The sequence below is a fragment of the Vulpes vulpes genome, chromosome 14, assembly GCF_048418805.1.
Source record: "Vulpes vulpes isolate BD-2025 chromosome 14, VulVul3, whole genome shotgun sequence".
Classification (NCBI taxonomy): domain Eukaryota; kingdom Metazoa; phylum Chordata; class Mammalia; order Carnivora; family Canidae; genus Vulpes; species Vulpes vulpes.
The window spans coordinates 121005652-121022896 of record NC_132793.1 but is presented as its reverse complement, the minus strand read 5'-3'; the positions used below and the strand labels follow the sequence as shown (position 1 = coordinate 121022896).

At 37.4% G+C, this 17245-nt stretch overlaps 2 protein-coding genes across 2 annotated transcripts in view; both read right to left on the bottom strand.

Annotated features, from left to right (window-relative positions):
• Positions 1 to 17245, bottom strand: part of SMIM14 (small integral membrane protein 14) — an 82208-nt gene that overhangs the window by 11837 nt on the left and 53126 nt on the right. Inside the window, exon 3 of the mRNA XM_025997830.2 lies at positions 6820 to 6868. Coding sequence (XP_025853615.1) covers positions 6820 to 6868 — 49 coding nt within the window. The remainder of the gene's footprint in view (positions 1 to 6819; positions 6869 to 17245) is intronic.
• Positions 1 to 17245, bottom strand: part of UGDH (UDP-glucose 6-dehydrogenase) — a 91909-nt gene that overhangs the window by 59184 nt on the left and 15480 nt on the right. Inside the window, exon 2 of the mRNA XM_072737856.1 lies at positions 6820 to 6868. Within this exon, the coding sequence (XP_072593957.1) occupies positions 6820 to 6833 (14 nt within the window). The 5' untranslated portion in view covers positions 6834 to 6868. The remainder of the gene's footprint in view (positions 1 to 6819; positions 6869 to 17245) is intronic.

Below are 17245 nucleotides of genomic sequence, written 5' to 3'. Positions count from 1 at the left end.
AAAATTAATAAATGAAATCTGGTAATATGACAAAAGCCTTAAAATGTACATAAAATGTAAGACGTGCAGTTAAAATGTTGGGATTCAGAATGGGATCAAACTTAAGCTATTATCAACTTAAAATAGACTCTTAAAGGTGTTATATGTAAACATCAGGGCAACCACACACAAAAAAATCTATAGTAAATACACAAAAGATAAAGTGAAAGAAATATAAGCATAACACTAAAGATAGTCATCAAACCACAAATGAAGAGGGCAAGAGAAGAAAGGAACTATAAAAATGGCCAGAAAACAATGAACACAATGGCAACAAGTATATACCTATCACTAATTAACTGTAAAACAAAGTAAATTCCCCAATCAAAAGATACAGAGTGGTGGGGCACCTGGCTGGCTGAGTCAGTAGAGTATGTGACTTTTGATCTCAGGGTCATGAATTCAGGAGCCCTACACTGAGTGTAGAGCTTACTTAAAAAAAAAAAAAAAGGCATAATAGAGTGGCTCGATGGGTAAAACAACAAGACTCATCTATATGCTGCCTATAAGAGACTCACTTCAAATGTAATGACATACATAAGCTGAAAGTGAAGGCACAGAAAAATACATTCCATGCAAATAGAAATCAAAAGAAAGCGGTAGCTACACTTATATCAGACAAAATCAATTTTAATACAAAGACTATAATAAGAAACAAATTAGGGCATTATATAATGTTGAAGGGATAAATCCAGTAGGAGGATATAACATTTATAAATATTTATAGGAGCACCTAATATATAAAGCAAATATTAACAGACTTAAATGGAGAAACAGACAGCAATACAGTAATTGTAGGGGACTTTAATACCTCACTTACACCAATGGATAGATCACCCAGACAGAAAATCAATATGGAAACATCAGCCTTAAATGAAGCACCAGACTAGATGGACTTAACTGTATATATAGAACATTCCATCCAAAAGAAAGACAATACACTTTCTTCTCAAGTGCACATAGAACATTTTCTAGAATAGATCAGATATTGACTACAAAACAAGTCATAATCAATTTAAGAGGACTGAAATCATTTTTTCCAACCACAGCAATATAGAACTAAAAGTTAATTTCACAAAAAAGCTGGAAAACTGACAATATGTAGAGATTAAACCTGCTACTGAACAACCAGTAGATTAAAGAAAAAAAATATTTAAAGACAGTATTCACCCATTTTAATTTTATTTATTTATTTATTTTAAAATAGGCTCCATACCTAACATGGGGCTTGAACTCTGGACTAAGGGATAAAAGTTGCATGCTCTACCAACTGAACCACCTAGGCACCCCAGAAAAATTTTTTATAAAATAAAAAATATCCCGAAGCAAACAAAAATGGAAATATAACACACAAATTTATGTGATGCAGCAAAAACAGTTTTACAGGTAAGTTCACAATGATAAATGTCTTCAAGAAATAAGAAAAATCTCAAACAATCTAACTTTATGTATCTCAAAAACTAGGGAAAAAGAACAAATGAAGTCCAAAGTCAGTAGATAGAAGGAAATAACAAAGATTAGAGTAGAAGTAAATGATATAGAAATTAAAAACAGGAAAGACTGGTAAAACTTAGAGCTGATTCTCTGAAAAGATAAGCAAAATGGACAAACCTTTATTCAGACTAACCAAAACAAGAGACAGGACTCAACTAAAATCAGAAATTAATGAGGAGATGTAACAACTGATACTACAGAAATACAGAGGATTATAATAGACTAGTATGAATAATCATATACCAACAAATTGGACAACCTAGAAGAAATGAATAAATTCCTAGAAACAGAGCCTACTAAGACTGTATCATAAAACAAAAAAATCTTAACAGACTGATAACTAGTAAGGAGAGTAAATCAGTAATCAAAAACAAAAACCTTCACTGGTGAGTTCTACCAAACATTTAACATTGTCTCTCATGAATAAATAAATAAAATCTTTTAAAAAAATTAAAAAGAATACCAACACTTTTCAAATTCATCCAAAGATAGGAGTTAACCTACTAAATTCATTTTATGAAGTGAGCATTACCCTGATACCATACCAAAACCAACAAGGATGCCACAAGAAAAAAAGTTACAGGCTAAAGTCTTTTATGAACACAGATGCAAAAATTCTCAACAAAATATTAGCAAATGGAATTCTTTTTATTTTATTTTTTTAAAGATTTAATTTATTTATTCATGAGAGTCACACAGAGACAGAGACGTAGGCAGAGGAAGAAGCAGGCTCCCTTCTTCTTCCCTCCCCTCGATGCCAGGACCCCGGGATCACGACCTGAGCCAAAGGCAGATGCTCAACCACTGAGCCACCCAGGTGCCCTAGCAAACAGAATTCAACAATATATTAACTGTGTAAGTATGTAAGACATACTTAACTGTGAAACCTGAACTCTTTTCCTCTAAAATCAGGAACACAATAAGAATGGGTCACTGTGGCCACTTTTATCCAACATGATATTGGATATCCTAGCTAGAGCAATTAGGAAAGAAAAAGAAATAAAATGCAACCAAATTTCAAAGGAAGAAGTAAAAGTGTCACTATTTGCAGATGACATTACATATAGAAGACCCTGAAGAAGTCACTGAAAAGAGGTTAGAATAAACAAATTCAGTAATATTGCAAGATACAAAATCAATATGCAAATCTGTTGTGTTTCTATATACTAAATATAACTAGCAAAAAGAGAAATTAAGAGAGCAATACCATTTATAATTACATCAAAAAGAATAAAATACCTAGGAATAAATTTAAGCAAGGAAGTTAGAGACTTTTATGTTGAATCAGTAAGACACTAATGAAAGAAATTAAAGATGACACAAATAAAAAGACATTCTATGCTCATGGACAGGAACAATTAATATTGTTAAAATGTTCATATTAGGGATGCCTGGGTGGCTCAGCGATTGAGCATCTGCCTTTGGCTCAGGGCGTGATCCTGGAGTTCCAGGATCGAGTCCCACATCAGGCTCCATGCAGGGAGCCTGCTTCTCCCTCTATGTCTCTGCCTCTCTCTCTCTCTCTCATGAATAAATAAGTAAAAAATCTAAAAAGTCCATATTACTCAAAGCAATATACAGATTCAATGCCATCTCTACCAAAAAGTCCAATGGCATTTTTCATAGAAATCTAACAATCCTAAAATCTGTATATAACCACAGAAGACCCCAAAGAGCCAAAACAATCTTGAGAAAGGAAAAAAAAGGCTGAAGGCATCACACTCCCTGATTTCAAACTCTATTACAAAGCTATAGTAATTAAAACAGTATGTTACTGGCTTAAAAACAGATACATAGTTGGGGTGCCTGGTGGCTCAGTTAGTCAAGCATCTGCCTTTGTGATTCAGGTCATGATCCCAGGGTCCTGGAATAGAGCCCCACATCAGGGTCCCTGTTCATCGGGGAGCCTCCTTCTCCCTCTCCCCTCTGGCTTATGATCTCTCCCTTTAAAAAAAAATACCTCAATGGAACAGAATAGAGCCCAGAAATGAATTTATGCATTTATGCTCTATTAATTTATGACCAAGGAGCCAAAAATATACAATGGGGAAAGGACAATCTCTTCACTAAATGGTAGTAGAAAACTGGACCCCTATCTTATATAATACGCAAAAATGATCTCTTAATGAATAAAAGATCTGAATGTAAGACCTGAAACCACAAAACTCCTAGAAAAAAATACAGGCAAGTTATCTCCTTGACAAAGGTCTTGTCAATGACCTGAATGTCACACCAAAAGTGAAACCTAGAGAAGCAAAAATAAATAAGTGGGACTGCATCAAATAAAAAAACTTCTGCTCAGCAAAGAAAACAACAAAATAAAAAGGCAACCTACTGAATACAAGAAAATACTTGCTCTTAAAAAAGGGGGGGGGGGTGAGGGATCCCTGGGTGGCGCAGCGGTTTGGCGCCTGCCTTTGGCCCAGGGTGCGATCCTGGAGACCTGGGATCGAATCCCACATCGGGCTCCCAGTGCATGGAGCCTGCTTCTCCCTCTGCCTATGTCTCTGCCTCTCTCTCTCTCTCTGTGTGACTATCATAAATAAATAAAAATTTAAAAAAATATATATTTAAAAAAGGGGGGGTGTGCTTGGATGGCACAGTGAGTTAAGCATGCAATTCTTGGTTTCAGCTCAGATCATAATCTCAGTGTCATGAGATCAAGTCCTGCATCAGGCTCTCTATTCAGTGCAGTCTGCTTAAGACACCCTCCGCTTTTCCCTCTGTCCCTTCCCACCATGCATGCGGCCTCTAAAATAAATAAGACAAACCATGAGAGACTCCTAACTCTGGGAAACAAACAAAAGGTTACAGAAGGGGAGGTGGATGGAGGGATAGGGTAACTGGGTGACGGGCATTAAGGAGGTCATGTGATGAGATGAGCATGTTATACTATATTGGCAAATTGAATTTAAATAAAATTTTAAAATTTAATTAAAAATTTAAAAAATCTTAAAAAAAAAAAAAAAAAGAAAAGAGGTGTGTGGGTGGCTCAGTCAGTTAAGCATCTGCCTTTGGCTCAGGTCATGATCCCAGGGTCCTGGGATCAAGCCTCGCATCAGGCTCCCTGTTCAGCAGGCCTGCTTCTCCCTCTCTTCCTCTGCTCCACCTACTTGTGTGTTTTATCAAATAAGTATATAAAATCTTTTTAAGAAACTGCAAATCATGTATCTGACAAGGTGTTAATATCCAAAATATATAAAGAACCCATACGACTCAACAGCAAAAAACAATCTGATTAAAAAATTGTCAGATGATTTACATAGGCATGTTCCCAAAGAAGACACAGATAGCCAACAGGTTAAAATCAATAATCATCATGAAATGCAAACAAAATCATAATGAGATACCATCTCATACCTGTAAGAAAGTCTATTATCCAAAAGACAAAAAATAACAAGTGTTGGTGAAGATGTAGAGAAAAAGAACCCTCGTGCACTGCTGGTAAGAATAGAAATTGGTGCAGCCACTATGGAAGACAGTATGTAGGTTCTTCAAAAAATTTAAACAAGAACTACCATTATATGATCCAGCAATTCACTTCTGTTTTTTTTTCCAAAGAAAATGAAAACATTAACTCAAAAAGATATATGAACCCATGTTCAATGCAGCACTATTTACAACAGCTAAGATATGGAAACAATCTATCTCACTTATGTGTGGAATCTACCAAAACAAAACAAGCTCCTAAACACAAAGAACCTACTGGTGGTTGCCAGAGGTGGGAGGTGTGGGGTGGGAGAAATGGGTAAAATGGAATGAAAAGGTAAAAAAACAATTTAACTAATTTAAAAATGCATACAAAGGATGTGTGTTCAACTATTATTTGTAATAGCAAAAAAATGTATCGGCAGCCTAAGATTCCAGCAAAAGCAAATACTTTAAACTCTGTGTCTGGATGGCTCCGTCAGTTAAGTGTCTAACTAGATTTCAGCTCAGATCATGATCTAAGGGTTTTAAGACTGAGCCCTGTATTAGGCTCCACACGCAGCATGGAGTCTACTTGAGATTCTCTTTCCCTCTCCCTTTGCTCCTTTCCCACTTGTATGCAAGCACTCATGCACTCTCTCTAAAATAAATAAATGAAATCTTTAAAAAAAAATAAACACTGGTGTATCCCCCTAATGCTTTATATTAGTAACTATTTTTAAGACAAATATATACTGGTATGTTTATAATACAGTAATGAAAAACAACACTTACAAAGTGATCCCATTTCATTAGTGTATTTGAAATTAATTGTGTCAGATTTCACCCTCCTGTTAATGTCATACTTCCATTCTTATAAATTATTATGGCATAAGACAGAATTGGCTTAAATGTTATTATTAGTTCCCCTAAAGTCATTTGTGTCCTGAAAAAAAAAAACGGTGCCTCACCTAATAGCGACCAAGTCTAGGGGTACCTGGGTGGCTTAGTTGGCTGAATGTCCAACTCTTGGTTTCGGCTCAGGTGTGATCCCATGGGTCATGAGATCAAGCCCCAAAATGGCTCTGCACTCAGTGGGGAGTCTGCTTGAGATTCTCTCCCCTTTCCCTCTCCCTCTGCCCCTACCCTACTCATGCATGCACACACACCTGTACATTCCCTCTCTCTCTCTCTCTCTCTTAAATAAATAAATAAATCTTAAAAAAAAAAAAAAAAAGCCACCAAGTCTATCAGCTATATTAACAATGCAGGGTCCATCTTCCTGCTTGGATTCTCACTTTAGCATCACTACTGCTCATAAAGCCACACTGAGAAACCTCCCAACTGTCTATGCTCTCTTGAGAATGCCAATGTCAGAGCCAAAAGGCCCAAAGCTTCCAAACCATAGGAAAGAAGGCCTCCTTCCTTCATTCGGAAGTTCCCAAAGCTGCTATAGATGCAACGAGATGTTAGAGAAAGGGTGAGGGGTTTGTGCCTAGCAGCCTTGATTATTTTCCAGTGTGACTAGCCAAAACTTCACTGTTACACATACATTTGCCAAGAAAAAGGTCTGAAACATTTTGCACCAAGTTGTCAATAATGGTTATCTTTTAGTATTCTGGAAGTTTTTTCTTATCTATGACTTCAAAATTTTCTTCAAAAAAATAAATAAATAAAATTTTCTTCAATGACCAGAGTTTGTTTCTGAGGCAAAAAAGGTTAAGTTAAAAAGTGAAATATTTAATGAGGAAACACATTACTGAAAACCACTTCCTTAAGCATCAAAGTGTAAGAAAAACTTCCAACAAATATTCATAGTCATCTGTCCTCTATTTCTGTCCACAGTGCCAAGGTTCCTCCTGTCCCATCATTACTTACATTCCTGAAGACATTCTGTATCTGTGCAGTAGGACTGGGACTGCCTCAACTACAAAGAAAAAGAAGAAAGGAAAATTAGCCATTGGACTTAACCGAAAATGGATAATCTATATTAGAAATATGTTTTGTGGGCAGCCTAGGTGGCTCAGCAGTTTAGTGTCACCTTCAGCCCAGGGTGTGATCCTGGGGACCCGGGATAGAGTCCCATATCGGGCTCCTTGCATGGACAGGCAGAGGGAGAAGCAGGCTCCATGCAGGGAGCCCGATGTGGGACTTGATCCCCAGACTCCAGGATCACACACTGAGCTGAAGGGAGATGCTCAACTGCTGAGCAACCCAGGCATCCCAGGAAAACAGAACTTAATGTAAAAATATGGCATATATCCTAATTCTAAATATGAAGGGAATTAATCAAAATATTCTTTAAAAATTATACATTCTATGGCCATAGACAAACACAACAAATGCTGGTGAGAAAGTAGAGAAAAGGTAACCCTTGTGCACTGTTGGTGGAAATGTAAATTGGTGCAGCCACTATAGAAAACAGTATGGAAGTTCCTCAAAAAATTTAAAAAAGAAAGAATCACCATATAATTCAGCAATTCCACTTCTGGGTATTTATCCAAAAGGAAAATAGTAATTTGAAAATATACGCCCCCCCCCCCGTTCATTGCAGCATTATTTATAACAGCCAAGACATGGAAGCAATGTAAATGTCCACTGATGTATGAACGGATAAGGAAAATGTGGCAAATATATATACAATGGAATATTATTCAGCCATTAAAAAAATGAAATCTTGCTATATGCAACAACATAGGTGGGCCATGAGGACATTAGGCTAAGTGAAGAAAGTCACACACACACACAAAAAAGATAAATACTGTATGATCTCACTTATGTGTGGAATCTAAAAACAAAAAACAAACAGAGCTTAAGGATAGAGAACAGACTCAATTTACCTTGCCCAGATCCAGCACAGGACACTATCTGTGATTTATCAGGCTCTAGCCTGATGAAATGTATTTCTTAAGTACTAAGACTTGAATGTTAAAATGATTTCTTAATTCATGAGCTGCAGAATGGACGCTGTGTTAGCAGGCATGAAAACAACACTCATACATCACCATCACAGCTCTTGTGTGACCAGGTGCACTGTCCACGAGCAGTAATATTTTGAAAGGAACCTTTTTTTTCTGAGAAATAGGTCTCACCCATGGATTTGAAATATTCGGTAAACTATTTTGTAAACAGATGTGCTGTCATGCAGGGCTTGTTTTTCCATTTAGGTAGAGTAGATTTAGCATACTTCTTAAGAACCCTAGAATCTGAGGAAGAGTAAATGAGCATTGGCTTCAACTTAAAATCACCACCTGCATTAGTCTCTAATAAGACAGCTTGTCCTTTGAAGCGAGGCATTGACTTCTCCTTTGGCTAAGAGAGTCCTAAATGGCATCCTCTCCCAATAGAAGCTGTTTCACCTACACTGAAAATCTATAATTTAGTAGTAGTTACCTTCATTAACTACCTTAGCTAGATCTTTTGGGTAACCTGCTGCAGTTTCCACGTCAGCACTAGCAGCTCTACCTTATGTGTGTGTGTGTGTGTGTGTGTGTGTGTGTGTGTGTGTTTTAATAGAGATGATCTCTTTCCTTAAAACTCATGAACCAGGGAAGCCTGGGTGGCTCAGTGGTTGAGCTTCTGCCTTCAGCTCAGATCGTGATCCCTGGGTCCTGGGATCAAGCCCCTCCATCAGGCTCCCCACAGGGAGCCTGCTTCTCCCTCTACCTATGTCTCTGCCTCTCTCACGAATAAATAAAATCTTAAAAAAAAAAAAAAAAGACAAAACTCCAGAACCACCCTCTGCTAGCTTCAGCTTCTCTTCTGTAGCTTCCTCACCTATCTTAGCCTTCATGGAATTAAAGAGTTAGGATTTTGCTCTGGATTAGGCTTTGGCTTAAGGGAAGGTGGTGACTTTGGTCTTCTATCCAGAGCATTCAAACTTTCTCCATTATCAGCAATAAGGCTGTTTTGCTTTCTTATCATTCATGTTTTCACTGGAGTAGAAACTTTAATTTTCTTTCAGGAATTTTTCTGTCGCATTCACAGCTTGGTTGACTGGAGCAAGACACCAGCTTTCAGTCTCAGTTTCTGACCTGCCTTTCTCACTAAACTTCATCATTTCTAGTTTTTGAATCAAAGTGTGAGACATGGGACTCTTCCTTTCACTTGAACACTCTGAGGTCATCGTAGGGTTATTCACTGATAATGTTTTTATTGTAATATGTAATATAAATTATACATTTAAATTATAATTCACTTTAAAAGTAATTGTGAATTTTAACATATTATTAAAATATATTTTATTTAAATATATCTTAAATATTACATAATGAGAGAGTACTCCAATTATGAATATTTAAAAAATATTTTTAAGATTTATTTATTCATGAGAGACAGAGAGAGAGAGAGGCAGAGATACAGGCAGAGGGAGAAGCAGGCTCCATGCAGGGAGCCTGACATGGGACTTGATCCCAGGTCTGCGGGATCATGCCCCGGGCTGAAGGCAGGTGCTAAACCATTGAGCCACCAGGGCTGCCCGAATATTTAAAAATTAATGTAGATTAACTCACTGCCCCATGTATTCTTTTCTAGTCTTAAAATATGCACACTTTCACATAATTACAATTATAATAACAAATATTGGAAAACTGTATGTGATAGGTACTGTACTAAGCACTTTAACTTGTTATCTTCTTTAATCTTCAACCAAGGGCTGGAGGCAGATTCTATTATTGCTATTTTCCCAATGGATAAAACTTGAGTTTTGGAGAAGGTTAGATACCCAATATAAACTTCAAATTCTCAATTTTTTTTTTCCAGAGTCTAATTTTTTTTTAAGATTTCACCTATTTATTTATTTATTTATTTATTTATAGATTTTATCTATTTATTCTTGAGACACACAGAGACAGACACAGGCAGAGGGAGAAGCAGGCTCCATGCAGGGAGCTTGATGCGGAACTCGATCCCAGGACTCCAGGACCATGTCCTGGGCCGAAGGGAGGCGCTCAACCACTGAGCCACCCAGGCATCCCAAGAGTCTAAATTCTTTTTTTTTTTTAATTTTTTTTTATTTATTTATGATAGTCACACACACAGAGAGAGAGAGAGAGAGGTAGAGACATATGCAGAGGGAGAAGCAGGCTCCATGCACCGGGAGCCCGATGTGGGATTTGATCCTGGGTCTCCAGGATCGCGCCCTGGGCCAAAGGCAGGCGCCAAACCGCTGCGCCACCCAGGGATCCCCAAGAGTCTAAATTCTTAACACAATTCCATTCTACTTCACAATGTACAAAATTCTGTTTCATAATTTGTTAACATATCATTACATCCTCTCAAGCATAATTCTATGGTTACAAAATACTTCTATGAATTGACCAACTGTATAACTGAACTGAAGCAAATTCAGATTGAGGTGAAAATAACCATAGGTATAGTTATTAAATAGACTCTATAAGACCAACATAACCAATGTTTCCTTCTGCACTAAAAGAAATCTCTCTTGGGATGCCTGGCTGGCTCAGTTCATAGAACAAGTGACTCTTGATCATGGGGTAGAGAGTTGGAGTCCCATACTGAGTATAAAGATTGCTCAAAAAAAAAAAAAAAAAAAAAAAGAGAGAGAGAGAGAGAGAACCATGGGAACAAAGTGCCATGAGAAGAAAGAGCAGGTTTCCCTTTGGGATTATGATAAAATTTTTTTTAAAAAAAGGTAATGTACAATTTGTCCTGTTATAGGAGTTTCTAGAAAATTAATTCATTCATATATAAGGTAAAACAAGAAATTAAATCAATTTAATGTGGAAGCTCTAATGGCTCATAATAAGTGATTTTTCCTAGGTAAAGACAGCCAGAAGACTGGGAGTCAAATGATTTTCAGCACGCAAGGATAAACCCTTTGGCTCATGGTGTACAAGCAGGAGTTCCTTCAGCTCTAAGAAAATTAAAAATGAGTGCCTGCAAGCATGTGCACAAACACACACACACAACCAAGAATGAGAAGAATTTATCCATTGGGAGCCTGGCTGAGGGTAGCTCTTTATCCCTAGTTCAAGCTGCATCGAATCTTTGGGACATTCCACCAAGAGCTGTGATTGGATCCTGCTCTTCTGGCTGGTTTTCTATGAGTTCCTGGTGACATTCTTCATGTTCACCAGCAAGCAACGCTGCTAACTTTGAATAATGAGATGCCAAAGTAGCATGATCACATTCCTAGCCCAGCACTTAAGTGTTTTTGGAATATATATTCAGTGTTCAGATTCAAACACCTATGATGAGTAAAAAAGTAATTTCTTTAAATAATTTTCTTTAAAAAATTCAAAAAACCATGTATTTTCAGTACAAGAAAATTTTACTGTTTTGATGGAACTCTTTAAACAAAGGCCTAATTTACAATACATCTCAGTTTTCTCTGGACTTATTTGGAGAATACATATTGATGCTAATTTTGGCTTACTCCAAAAGGAAACTATTTGTGAAAACAAAAGAAAAAAAAAGGATAATATGTGAAGGAAACAGAAATGCCAGTATCTACAGGATGGTCACAGACTTCAAATATTTTTCGTATTATGGTGGAGGGGAAGGGAGGAATCATATGTGAACTATCTAGAGCCTACTGTTGCTGTCCAGATAAAATTTCATGTCAACACTGACCCTAGGATACTAGAAAAGAAATAAAAGTAGATTTAGATCTCTCTACCTAACTAGGATGGTCAAGGAAAGTTTTTGAAGTGAGTTAGTTTCAAAATCACAGAGAAAGCACAGTATGAATAAATGTATTTCTAAATTAGGGAAATAGGCAGATATTAAAAGAAACTGAAAGAATAAAAAAGATCTGGTGCAGAGATTTCACGTTAGGGAACACTGAAGAATCCAAACAGTCTTGTTAGGATATCCCAGGAGCCTGATATAAAACCTTGGCTGTCAGAGGCGGCCTATGGGAAAAATGTAGACCAAAGAGATTTTAATAACAAAAAGGAGATAAATGGATCTTCTATGAAGAATCTTACTTTGGAAAAATTTACTGATAAGAATTACAAAGAACAGAATGTTTCTCTTTGGAGTTATCAAAATGTACCTGTTAGGGAGACTGAATGTCTGTGCCCCAACTTCATATGCTGAAGTCCTAAATCCCCAATGTGATGGTATTTGGAAGTGGGGCCTTTGGGAGGTCTTTAGGTTAAATGAGGTCCTAAGAGTGAAGTCCCCATGATGGGATTAGTGCCCTTGAAGAAGAGACTAGAGCCCTCATTCTCTCCATGCCATGTGAATATATAGCAAGAAGGCAACTATCTGGTCAACCAAATAGAGAGTTATCATGAGACACCAAATCTGCCTGCACTTGTTCTTAGACTTTCCAGACTCCAGAACTGTGAGAAATCAATGTTTGCTGTTTAAGCCAGCTGTCTACGGTATTTTGCTATAGCAGCCTGCGCTAAGACACTACCTAAACAAGAACTTATTTGCTATTTTTAAATTTTTATTTATTTATTCATGAGAAACACATAGAGAGAGGCAGAGATATGGGCAGAGGAAGAAGCAGACTCCTTGTGGGGAGCCTGATGTGGGACCTGATCCCAGGGCCCCAGGATCATGCCCTGAGCAAAAGGCAGATGCTCAACCTTGAGCCACCCGGGTGCCCCTTATTTGCTATTTTTCTATGTCTGCCCAAGAACTTCACATATATGGGAAGTCCCCTTCTTTCCCATGGAGCTATCTATGCACTGGTAAACAGAACAGTTATTAAAAGTAAAGCTTTAGGGATCCCTGGGTGGCGCAGCGGTTTAGCGCCTGCCTTTGGCCCAGGGCGCGATCCTGGAGACCCGGGATCGAATCCCACGTTGGGCTCCCGGTGCATGGAGCCTGCTTCTCCCTCTGCCTATGTCTCTGCCTCTCTCTCTCTCTCTCTATCATAAATAAATAAAAATTAAAAAAAAATTAAAAGTAAAGCTTTAAAGTCAGAGGTATTTGGGTTCAAATTCTGTGTCTGTCACTTTCTATAAAGCTTCTTCAAAATATAAGAGACATAAATATGACCTATTGATGTCATTGATGTTATGGGTTGTTTGGTTCCTGTCCCAGATGCACCAATGAATTAGAGACCCGAGACCAGAATGGGGACAGTTTATTGAGTAGATAACCAAGTACATTTTCAAGTGAGAAGGCGGGGCCTGGCCAGAGTAAGAGTGGCTCTAGCTGCATTCTTTTAAGCCTGTTTTTGTATATGTAAATTTGGCTTTAATTGACATTTTTGATTGACAGTTGGTGGTCAGATATCATTTTGGCTTCTGCGCATCTCCCCATTCATGATGCGTCATTATAATTGTATTTATGTACTGTATGAGATTCTTACGAGCCTCTATTGTGACCCTAAAGCAAGCTGTACCTTTTGTGTGCCTGTTCAGGTCTTCAAAGTCTCCTTATGGCTTCTGAGCCAGCTTTGTGGCTAGGCCTTTCTTGTTCTGTTAGCCTGTAGAGGTAGCTCTTTCAAAGGTGTGGCTGTTAACCCTCAGAAGTAGCTGCAAGAGCATGGCCAGCATCTGCTTTATCCCTCATCCCATCACTACCTACCTAACATTATGAACCTTAAGGCATTCTAAGAATTAAATGATATAATTAAACATATATAAAATTAAACATGTGTATAAAAAATCCAGTTCGTGGCCCATGGGATAATGTTTTTAGATTATAGCATCACAGCAATATTCAGGAAAGGGGGAGAAAATTAAACAGAGGGAATCCCTGGGTGGCTCAGTGGTTTGGCACCTGCCTTCGGCCCAGGGCATGATCCTGGAGTCCCAGGATCAAGTCCTGCATCGGGCTCCCTGCATGGAGCCTGCTTCTTCCTCTCTGCCTGTATCTCTGCCTTTCTCTCTGTGTGTCTCTCATGAATAAATAAAATCTTTTTTAAAAAAATAATACAATTAAACAGAGCTGCCTGTTTGTGAAATAAGCATGCTCAACTTTATCACTACAATTTTTTAAAAAATGAAATTCTAAAACCAACAACAAAAAAATACTTTCAAAGCAGTAACTAAATAGTTCAGTCAATGTCCTCTCTAACCAGACCTCACACAGCTCACAGTTGTAAGGCTGGCTTGAAAATCTCTGAGCAGTGAGATTCCTGTGGCTCTTCTCAAAACATAAATATAGCAAAGTATTCATTTCTTTGAGAAATATTGAGTGATTTTTATGCGCATTTTGTCAAAGATTTTAAGAGACTATTTTTTCCTCAAACTCCTCAGAGGAATTATATAAATGAATTTCATTTGCAACAACTAAATTCCTTGCCAGCTTGAGAGCAAGATATTGAAAAGTGAAGACGAGAAATAGGTATGCCCATGTTTAGGTACTCTAACTGATCATCTGTCTCAGGTCATGAGTTCCAATGTGAGGTTTGGGAAATACAGTCACAAAATAGCAAGTATATATTATGGATCCGTAGACATAGTAGAGAGCCTACTACTAGTAGAGAGACAATAATGACACAAAGCACTATTTAAAGGGGGAAAAAAAAAAGAACAAAACAGAACATTTCCTACATTCTAATGTGGTTCAGTCATGTTCCAGTAGTTCTTAGGGATAGAGCAGTGACCAAAATGGATAAAATCCTACCATATGATGATAACTCTTTATTAACATTCTGGTTAATGTATTCCAGACATACATATCTGTAATACAGATGACACCTGAATGACACAATGAGTGGTTAGGAACGTTGACCCCTGGCATAGTCAAAAATCCGTGTATAAGTTCTGACTCCCCCAAAACTTAACTAGTAATAGGCTGCTGCTGACTTAACTGATAACAGCTGATTAACATGTATTTTGTATGCTATATGTATCATATACTGTATTCTTATAAAAAAGAAAACTGAAGAAAAGAAACGTTATTAAGATAATCATAAGAGGGCAGCCCTGGTGGTGCAGCAGTTTAGCGCCGCCTACAGCCTGGGGTGTGATCCTGGAAACCTGGGATCGAGTCCCACATCGGGCTTCCTGCACGGAGTCTGCTTCTTCCTCTGACTGTGTCTCTGCCTCTCTCTCTCTCTCTGAATAAATAAATAAATAAATCTTAAAAAAAAAAAGATAATCATAAGAGAAAAATACAGCATAGTACTGTATCTATATAAAAAAAAAACCCTTTTGGGGAGCCTGGGTGGCTCAGGTCGTGATCCCAGGGTCCTGGGATCGAGTTCCACCTCAGGCTCCTCGCAGGGAGCCTGCTTCTCCCTCTGCCTATGTCTCTGCCTCTCTCTGTGTCTCTCATGAACAAATAAAAAAAAAACAACACAAACCAAAAAACCCTGTGTATATGTGGATCCACACAGTTAATTGCATGTATGTACATGTATATAATTTTACAAAACAGAACACTCTCCATGTTATTTTGCTATCTTTTTGCCATAGTCAGAAACTAGTTATAAATTTTTAAAAGATTTATTTATTTATTTGAGAGAGAGAGAGAGAGAGAATTAGACTCCTTGCTGAGTGTGGGGCATGACCCGGAGATCACGACCTGAAATCAAGTTAGATACTTAACTGAGTCACCCACACACACCTAGTAACAAATCTTTTAAGGTCAAAAACCAGCTTTATATAACTTTTAATGCTGCAGAGCATTCCATTTAATTACATCATCTCCAAATTTGTACATGAAAACAATGCTGCAGTGAATATTCCTACAAATACATTCTTACGTATTTAATCTCTTTAGGATAAGGAGAGGAATTGCTAGAATAAAGGTATACACATTTTAGGTTTTCATATATGCTGCCAAATTACAGGAGGGATGTTTTAAAGAAATGACAAAACACAAATAAAGAACATTAAAATATTCCTACATAATCACACCATACAGAAGTCCAATGTTTCAACTGGGAGACCAGCTAGAACCTAGTATTTTTTATCAAACTTAGTTCTTAACGACTAAGTAGCATTTCTACATATTTTCCTATAACATAAACAAAAATAATCTGCAGCAACCCACAATAATCCATGCATGTTTAAGCCTCAAGACTTCAAATAACTGAGTTAAAGGCAAGTCTGAATATTTTGAAAATATTTATTTTTAAATATTTTTATTTATTTATTCATGAGAGACACAGAGAGAGAGGCAGAGACACAGGCAGAGGGAGAAGCAGACTCCATGCAGAGAGCCCAATGCAGGACTGAATCCCAGGACTCCGGGATCATGCCCTGAGTTAAAGGCAGACGCTCAACCGCTGAGCCACTCAGGTGTCCCTGAAAATATTTTTTAAACCTCTAACACTAATAGGTTGGGCTACTTTGCCCAAATGAAAAACATATACTTTTTCCACTCCTACAAAATATCTTCTTATTTTGAATTTATCGAACCAAAAATCACCATACAATTTAAGGCCATTGACAGGAGAACAGTATAATCCATATGTTATACCCTTATGGTACAAGTGATTTTGATTTTATACAAATATAAAGATATATATATATACACATATATATGTATATGTAGAGATACATAAATACATAGATACATAATTGGAAAGTCCACAAACTAAATCCAATCTCTGGCCAAGCAAGCAATAGTGATCATGGGGTCAGAGTGGTAAGGAGTAGGCAAGAGGGAGACTTTGACTTTTTGCTCTATTTCCTACATTATTTCAAGTACTCACAACTTAGATATTTACGTGTTACTAAAAGAAAAGAAGATTCCAATACCATTACACTATTGAAAAATGTTGAAATCTTAATCCCTAATGTGCTAATATTCAGATGTGGGGCCTTTCAGAGGTGATAGGTTATGAGGATGGAGCCCTCATGAACAGGACTCATGCTCTTTTAAAAGAGACCGCAGAATGCTCTTGCCCTCTCTCTACCATGTGAGGACCCAATGAGAAAACAGCTGTCTGCAACCTGGAAGAGGGCCCTCACCAGAACCCAACCATGCTGACACCTGATCTTGGAACTTCCAGTCTCCAGAACTATGAGGAATAAATTGCTGTTGTTTATAAGCCACCCAGTCTATGGTACTGTTTTAGAAAACCAAAAACTAAGACATTTGCTAACATGAAAAGATCTATGAGGTGAAAAAAAAAAAGTTGCAGAAATGTTTGTGTACTATGGATCCCTCCTATGTAAAACAAATTTCTAGAAAGATGTATGTAGCAGACTGTATTCTCCAAAAGCAGCCACAGCACTACTTATAGTCACACAGGCTCTTCCAGATCTTTCTACTCCCTATTAAGAGGTGAATGGTCTTAACTAAGAAATGGATTAACATTAATTAAAATTAATCAAAATTAATGCAAAATGGGTTAGATTTGAATGTAAGACCTGAAACCATAAACTCCTAGAAGAAAACATAAGCAGTAAGCTCCCTGATA